The sequence below is a fragment of the Magnolia sinica genome, chromosome 12, assembly GCF_029962835.1.
Source record: "Magnolia sinica isolate HGM2019 chromosome 12, MsV1, whole genome shotgun sequence".
Classification (NCBI taxonomy): Eukaryota; Viridiplantae; Streptophyta; class Magnoliopsida; order Magnoliales; family Magnoliaceae; genus Magnolia; species Magnolia sinica.
The window spans coordinates 80,962,727-80,971,492 of record NC_080584.1 but is presented as its reverse complement, the minus strand read 5'-3'; the positions used below and the strand labels follow the sequence as shown (position 1 = coordinate 80,971,492).

The 8,766-nt window shown below is 41.7% G+C and overlaps 1 protein-coding gene across 1 annotated transcript; it reads right to left on the bottom strand.

Moving 5' to 3' along the window:
- Nucleotides 1–290: 290 nt before the first annotated feature.
- On the bottom strand, nt 291–2,680 carry LOC131220321 (probable glycosyltransferase At5g20260). The gene is made up of 2 exons (XM_058215269.1): nt 2,447–2,680; nt 291–579 (listed from the first exon to the last, which is right to left on the bottom strand). Exons 1-2 carry the CDS (start codon nt 2,678–2,680, stop codon nt 361–363), a joined length of 453 nt encoding a protein of 150 aa, XP_058071252.1. The 3' UTR covers nt 291–360.
- Nucleotides 2,681–8,766: the final 6,086 nt, after the last annotated feature.

Genomic DNA, 8,766 nt, shown 5'->3' with positions numbered 1-8,766 from the left:
GCACAAAGTGCCATTGTGCTTGAATCACCCGCCTTTGCAACGTTAGATAACTACGACTTGAAATCCCTTGCAATATCACCTTGATGTCCGGGATCCGATCTACTGGTATCTGAATAGAGAACTTACTCCAGTCTAATACATCACTAAATGGAAGAACATATACAGTGATCAGAAATTATCACGGGAATGCAACCCACATTGATTGCTTCGACCACTCGAGGGCTTGCAATTTCATATCCACTAGGGCATAGGCAGAACTTGCTTTGGCTTATTAATTTAGTGTAGTCGACGCCTTTTGGGAGGTACTCATGAACTTGGATATCCTCGTCTTTGTCTTTCCAATGCTCTAGTAGGACTTTTCTAATGTAGCCATGTGAACCGGCCTGCAAAGAATGCAAGGATGGACTGTCTTGAAGGGGATTGTCCAAAGCTTGGTTTTGGAAGGCGTCCAAAACGGATGTTGATTTCGGGTAATGTTACATCTCTATCAGGTTTGAATCCTTCAGAGGTGTTGGCATTGCAAAGAACTCTAATTAAGTTTCGGTACAGCTTGGGGTTTGCAGTTGAAACATAAGGTGCCTGAAAAAAACATAGGAAATGGTTTAAGTACAATACTGATGGTTTATTGATTTAGAAGTAACCCACCAAACTATATATTTCAATGAAAGTGTGTGATTATTCCTCCTATTAAAATAAAACAATGCTCGCGTTCAACAGCCACAAGTAAGAGTTTTCAAGGTGGCCCATCTATGGTGGGACCTACTTGAATGCATTGATGAGTAGTTTTACCTGTCTATAAACTAATTAAAGATATATATGAACTTCTTGTGGAAGGAACCAAGCAGGAGTGATTGGTCCATCTAAAGAACATTGAAGCAAGGGACCCTCCTAAGAAAGGAAACTAGGAGTATTTTCAACGTTGAATGTATAACTCTTTCGAGGGAGAAATCAGTCAGTTCTTGGTTGCTATATTGGTAGAAATCCACTGAAGCAAGATTCAAAGTATCATTTGAGTGTTATTAATGGCAGCAAGAATCTATTGTAATTCATTCATCTAATATCTAGTGGCGTTTAACCTTGGTATGATAGGGAATTCCTCTGGGTCCTACTCATGGCTCGTAGACTCTGAGTTCAACACCGAGATTATGAGTTTGAGTACCCATGTGGTGTGTGTGGGCTGTGAGTGTGTATTTATAATAAATAAACAAACAAACAAATAAATAAGAAGGAGAAGAAGAATAAGAAATTCTATTCCTCTAAATTTGTTGAAAAAAGGCCCTTCAGTTGGCATATGTAGAACTGTACACGAGTGAAGTTAGCTTGGTCGACTTGTTTCGGCTTGAAATTGAATTCGGACTGAATCGAGTTGGTTTTTGGAGATATGCCCAAGCTCGACTCAACTTGGATTGAACCCTGACTCGACTCAACATCGCTTGGTGACTTGGTCATTTTGAGCTTCATACTGCTCGTCGAGTGTTTGATGAAATGCCACAATGAATTGTTTGTTTGACTATTTTCATATCATGTATTCTTAAAATGGGTATTCAAAGGAAGATTGAAGAAACAAATCCCCACACACACAAAAAATTATATTTTAGGACTGTCCTCATATCTTAAAATTGATGATGCTCGCCAAGTGTTTGATGAAATGCTTGCAAAGTATTCTTATTAATTTACATTTGAAATATGGGAGATTGAAGATGCAATCTATGTATTGAAGAAAATATCGCACAAGTTCGAACTCAGCTTGAGCTAGCCCAAGCCGCTGATTGAACTGAGCCGAGCTGCCTAGTCTAGCTCGAGGACCAAGCCGAGCCGATCTCAAGCTGAGGTTGGCTGCTGGTCAACCCACAGTTCGACTCATGTACATTTGTAGGCATATGTATCAGCAAAACTTGACAGGACCATGTCAGATCCATTGTAGTTGACATTTGACCAAAGGAAAAGACCATTTTAATCCCGTTCGGGAGAGGATAGAGTTAGGTTTTGGGTTTGGGATAAGAGAGAAGTAAGGATTAGGATTGGGTTTAGATCAATACTATTATCTTTTGAAATGATTATGCTAACCTACCCATATTTACCTTTTGTCCAAAACATTAATGTCATTAAGGCGAGTGTTTTTTTTTTTTTTCCTTCTGAAAATAGTCATGAGGGATGGTGTTATTTATCTTTAGGTCAATAGGGAGGATGTTATATGTCAATACTTGTAGAATATCTGAGGATTCATGCATCCATGACAAATTTGAATGTTATGCATTTGCATAGAGATTTATCCCTAATCCAAACGTACCACATTCTTTTATAGCAATGCCCATGTTTTCATTGCATCATTCAGCATGGTACATTGGAAGATTTTAAAAATGTTGTAGATGGTCAGCTTTTTTATTTTTATTTATTTTTTATTTTTTTATTGCTAACAAGGGAAGGAGTTTTAATATTTGCTTACCCAGTCATGGCAAGAGACCATAAAGTGGTCAGCCCCTTGGCATCTATTCCAGTAGGGGTATTTTGTGGACACAACACCAATGTAGTCAGTGACCAAACGTCGGAGGGGTTCCCTTGAATAGGAGGCAAGGGGCCTGTAGAGGAACCCTATGACCTTGGCCACACTAAAAGGTAGGAAGAAGGCATGCGCCTCATCAGGATGGTGGGCCGCAAATCGGTTCTTGCCACTCTCCATCTCATCGATGAATTGCCCTTCCGTCACGTACGTAAATGTTGTTCAGTGGTCCATCATGGACAAGGGGCAGCTCTCCTTCTCTGTATGTCCATACTTTGAATCTCCTTTCCATCTCAATGTAGCTCCTGTTATGCACATACATCAGTTCATCTATATAAACTTCATGCTTCTAGTGCCCAGTCCTAGAAGCAAGTCAATTTGCAAAAATCATGCCAATCAGATGATGCTAACTCCATATCAAATAGCATAAAAATTGGAGTGTCAAGATTGAGTAGAGAAACAAAATAGATCCAACAATCATCTTGAAACACCTACTTCATAGATCCAACTTTTTATTGCTCATGATTCCCGAGTAGCACTTGGGTTTGATGATTCAAACTATGTGATTTGTGGTTTGTAAACAACAGATGAACGGTTGTAATAAATTGGCATCATTTTAAAGGCTAGGATCATCCAGTTAGCCTAATTCTTGCACTATATCTTTCAGCCAATGTACCATTGAATGAACTGTCCCAATTGATGATTAAGTCATTAATGAGTGTCCATCATCGCCTAACAAAAGTGATTCTTTAGATTCATAAGCAATTGATGATGGGCCTAACAAATAGAATTGATTGAAACTATTTCCATATAAACAATCTTGACGGTTCATATTAAAGAACATTGGAATGGTTATCTTTGTCAATTGGTCTGATGTTAGATCTCATATAATGTTAAACGTTGTCACATGAACATACTTTCAAGACGTGTACTACAATAAGAAAAACTTCACTACTTTGGCAGTCTCATAGTTCTACTAGGGCACTAATACATTAAGGTAGGTGTCCTGTTCCCACATTTCAGTTAAAAAAGGAAAAGTGAACAAAGAAAAAAAAAGAAAAGCACTAATACATATGAATCCGGATCCTCTAATTGCAATAAGTAGAAAAATCATGTTTTCCTATATCGTGAATGGTCTGCAGTAGTGATGTCGTTGTCAGCATTATTGAATTAAATGTAGTAAGTGATGATGTGGCCTTTTATTGGTCATTTAGTAGACAGGGCAATGAAAGCTAGCTAGTGGTCCTAATTTAGTATACAATGATGGGTTTTTCCTCCTCAGTTCAGAGGAGAGATGGAGCAGCGGGTGAAAAATCAGAGTAATTCACCACGCTGCTCGATCGGTCGAGTGGGCTGCTCAACCGGTCGTGGGTGGTGCTCGACCGGTCGAGTGGGGCTCGACTCAAATTTCAGTGACCATCCAATATTTTTCTCTGGGGTACTCAACCGGTCGAAGACTCAGCTCGACCAGTCGAACTTACGCAGATTTAAGTCCAGATCTTGTGCGGACTGTGTAAATCTGAGGCCTTTCGCGACATGGTGTGAAAAGGAGTTTCCTAAAATATAAATAGGGATGCCTAGGGCTTTTCTAATGAATGCAAGAGGGTTTTCTAAAGCTTTGCAAGGGTTTGCTAAAGGGTTTAGAGCTATCAAAGGTGTAAGAGAGAGAGAGAGAGAAAGAGAGAGAGGAAGCTTGTAGAAGAGAGGTTATGCTCGTGGAGGTGATCTACTGTGCAATCAATATCTTAGCGCTTCTGCGTCCTCGTGATCGGTAAAATCTCTCAATTTTCTTTATTTCTCTTATTGTTTATCTACTCCTACGTGAGTGAAGAAGGTTGTAACGTTCTACTTCATAGTGGATTGTTGATCTGGACGAGGTCTCGTAGTTTTTACCTCTTTGAGGGTTTTCCACGTAAAAATCTCTTGTGTGGTGTGATTTATGCTTTGATTTATTTCATTGCTTTATTATCCCATAATTCTAGTTTGTTTTGGGAGGCTAGATCCTAAGGTTTTGTGCAAGGCTCCCAACAAAATGGTATCAGAGCTAAGTTCATTGAACGGGTAGGATCGATTTTGAATTATGGAAGGTAGCTCATCAAGGATGATCAGCCTCAATGGTTCTAACCGGACCATATGGAAGGCTAAGATGGAAGACTTGCTTTATTGCAAGGACTTATATTCTGCAATTTTAGGCATATCAGCAAAATTCAAAGATATGTCTGATGATGATTGGAAGAGGTTGGACTAGGAGGCGGTGGGGTTTATTAGACAATGACTGGATGATTCTATGTTCCACCATGTGTCTATGGAGACCTCAGCTGCTAGCCTATGGCTGAAATTGGAAGGGCTGTATGAGAGGAAGATAGCCGGTAATAAAATCTTCCTGATAAGACGACTTGTGAATCTCAAGTTCAAAGATGGTGGTTCTATGGTCGAGCACATGAATGAGGTCAGCAATATAGTGAACCAGCTCTCCGCTATGAAGATGGTCTTAGATGATGAATTGCAGGCTTTACTATTGCTTACTTCATTGCCTGACAGTTGGGAGACATTGGTGGTGTCTCTAAGTAACTCTGCACCAGACGGAAAGATATCCATGGAATAGGTAACCAGTTGTCTCTTCAATGAGGAGACAAGGAGGAAGTCTCAGGGGTCTACTCAGCAAGAAGCCCTTGTGACACAGGAACGGGGGAGAGGAAAGAACAGGAAGGGCGGGAAGGCCCGAGATAAATCAAAAGACAAGTCGAGTACCAGGAAGGATGTTGAATGCTGAAATTGTGGCAAGAAAGGCCACTATAAGTATGAATGTTGTAAGAATAAGAACGACAAGAAAGGAAAAGGAAAGGAGAAGGAAGATGAATCAGATTCCACTGCGGTCACTTCAGATGGAGATATTGTAGTTATTCTTTCAGTAGATCACGATGTATGTCTTACGGCTACGAGTCAGGACACCGACTGGGTGATAGACTCGGGAGCCTCGTTTCATGCGACTCCACGCAGAGATTTCTTCACAAGCTACAAGTCAGGTGACTTTGGGACCGTGAAGATGGAAAATTCTGACATATCGAAGATCGTAGGGGTCGGTGATATTTGTGTGAAGACCAATGTGGGCTGCACATTGGTTCTTAAGGATGTGAGGCATATCTCAGACGTTCGCCTTAACTTGATGTCGACGAGAAGGTTAGATGATGATGGCTATGAAAGCCGATTTGTTAGTGGGCGCTGTAAGCTCATCAAGGGTTCATTGATCGCAGCCAGAGGAAAGAAGCGTTTCACCCTTTACAAGGCAAGTGTCAGTGTGTGCAAGGGTGAGTTGAACGCAGCGGAAGATTCAACTATTGACATGTGGCATAGGCGTCTAGGCCACATGAGTGAGAAAGGGCTTTAGGTACTAGCGAGGAAGCGACTCCTTCCAGACGTGACAGGTATACCTTTCAAAACTTGTCTTAATTGTTTATCAGGGAAACAACATAGAGTTTCATTTATTAAATTTGCTTCTCATGTTAATATAGTGCATGCATTAGATTTGGTTTATTCTGATGTTTGTGGTCCTATAAGGACAAAAACCTTGGGTGGGGCATTGTATTTTATTACTTTTATACATGATGCATTTAGGAGGGTTTGGGTTTATGCTTTAAAATTCAAGGACGAGGTTTATGGTGTGTTTAAAATTTTTCATGTTATGGTCGAGAGAGACATGTAGATTATTGAAGTGTATCCGCAGTGACAATGGTGGTGAATATATCAGTGACTTTCACAAGTATTGTAAGTCCGTGGGTATACGGCATGAACAGACGGTTCTCAAGACGTCCCCAGCATAATAGTGTAGTTAAGCGAATGAATCATACCATTGTTGAGAGAATCAGATGCATGTTATCCCATAGGAAATTGCCCAAGACGTTTTGGGGAGAAGCAATGCACATAATAGTGTATCTGATAAACAGGTCTCCATAAGCCCCATTGAATGGAGAAGTACCTGAGAAGGTGTGGACTGGACAGGATCCATCGTATAATCATCTCAGGGTGCTTGGATGTAGGGCATCCATTCACGTACCAAAGGACGAGAGATCCAAGCTCGATTTGAAGATTAGACAGTATGTGTTCTTGGTGTACAGTGATAAAAAGTTCGGTTACAGATTTTGGGATCCGACCGAGAAAAAGCTCGTTAAGAGCAGAGATACGGTTTTCTTTGAAGATCAGTGTATAAAAGACATTGGTAAGCCAGAGAAGAACCAACCTACTTCAGGTGAGCTAGAGGACATGGATCCGATTATTCCTCCCATGGTGCCTGATGACGGGGGAGTATAGTAAGGTGCAGAGGACGAGGGAGTTCCTACAGAAGATGGACCAGGGGAGCAGCCCCCACTTGATCCGCATATTGAGTTACAGGTGAGGAGGTTATCTAGGGACAGATAGTTGTCCAAGAGGTACTCGCCGCATGAGTACATTATGCTGACTGATGGGAGAGAGCTAGAAGATTATTCTGAGGCCCTAGCCGACAGGCATAATGAGGAGTGATTGATAGCTATGCAAGAGGAGATGAAATCCTTACATAAGAACTACACCTATAATATGGTGAAACTGCCTAAGGGTAAGAAAGCTTTGAGCAATAAGTGGGTGTTCAGAAAGAACGTTGAACAGAAGAATTCACAGACGAGGTTCAAGGCCAGACTTGTGGTGAAAGGGTTCAGTCAGAAAAAAGGTATAGAATTCGAGGAGATATTCTCACCAGTGGTGAAGATGACATCCATACGGGTGGTGTTTGGGTTGACGGCTAGCATGGATCTGGAGATAGAGCAGTCAGATGTTAAAACTGATTTTCTCCATGGTGACCTAGAAGAAGAGATTTACATACATCAACCAGAGGGGTTCGAAGTCAAGGGCAATGAGCATATGGTGTGTAGCCTGAGAAAGAACTTATATGGGCTAAAACAAGCTCCACGACAATGGTACAAGAAGTTTGACTCATTCATGTTAAAGCATGGGTTTGACAGAACGAAGTCGAACCACTATATGTTCACGCGTAAGTTTTCAGATGGTGATTTCTTAGTTTTACTGTTATATGTTGATGACATGCTCATCATGGGAAAAGACATCAAGAAGATCGATAGGCTGAAATAGGAGTTGGGCAAGTCGTTTGCGATGAAAGACTTGGGCCCAGCTAAACAGATCCTAGGAATGGAGATAACCCGTGACAGAAGCAGCAGGAAGCTTTGGCTGTCACAAGAGCCGTATATTTAGAAAGTCCTCGAGCGGTTCAATATGAATGCAGTGGAGCTGGTCAGTACTCTACTGGATGGTCACTTCAGATTGAGCGACAGACAGTGTCTCAGGACGAAAGCAGAGGTGGAAGAGATGCAGAAGATACCCTACGCGTCAACAGTAGGAAGTTTGATGTATGCTATGCTGTGTACACGCCCAAACATAGCATATGCGGTCGATGTTGTCAGCCGATATCTTGCCAATCCTGGCAAAGAGCATTGGGCAGCGGTGAAATGGATACTGCGGTATCTAAGAGGCCCATCTAGGTTGAGCCTATGTTATGGTGACGGAAAACCTGTGTTAGAGGGCTACACAGATGTAGATATGACAGGCGACATAGACTCTAGGAAGTCTACATCGGGGTTCACGTAGTCTATTGCGATAGTTAAAGTGTTATAAACTTGAGCAAGAATCCAAGTCAGCATTCCAAGTCGAATCACATAGAGATTCAGTATCATTAGATCAGGGATACCTTAGAACAGAAGGTGTTACAACTTAAGAAAGTCCACACGGACAATAATGGGTCAGACATAATGACCAAGACTTTGTTCAAGGGCAAGTTTGAGGTTTATAGAAACCAGGCTGACTTAAAGAAGGTGAATCTCTCCTGAGTTGGAAAGGGAGAGATTTGATGGGGGTTTTCCTCAGTTCAGAGGAGAGATGGAGCAGCGGGTGAAAAATCGGAGTGACTCATCGCGCTGCTCGATTGGTCGAGTGGGTTGCTCTACCGGTCGTGAGTGGCGCTCGATCGGTCGAGTGCGGCTTAACTTAAAGTTCGGCGAGCATCCAATATTTTTCTCCGGGGTGCTCGACCGGTCGAGGACTCGGCTCGACCAGTCAAGCTTACGCAGATTTGAGTCCGGATCTTGTGCAGACTGCAAAAATCTGATGCCTTTCGCGACAGGGTGCGGAAGGGAGTTTCCTAAATTATAAATAGGGGTGCCTAGGACTTTTCTAGTGAATGCAAGAGAGTTTTCTAAAGCTTTGCAAGGGTTTGTTAAATG

Coding starts and splice junctions, on each gene's coding strand:
- LOC131220321 (XM_058215269.1), bottom strand. CDS start 2,680: ATGGAGAGTGGCAAGAACCGATTTGCGGCCCACCATCCTGATGAGGCG. Junction 580..2,446: donor TGGTCTCTTGCCATGACTGG/GTAAGCAAATAT, acceptor TGTTTTTTTCAG/GCACCTTATGTTTCAACTGC.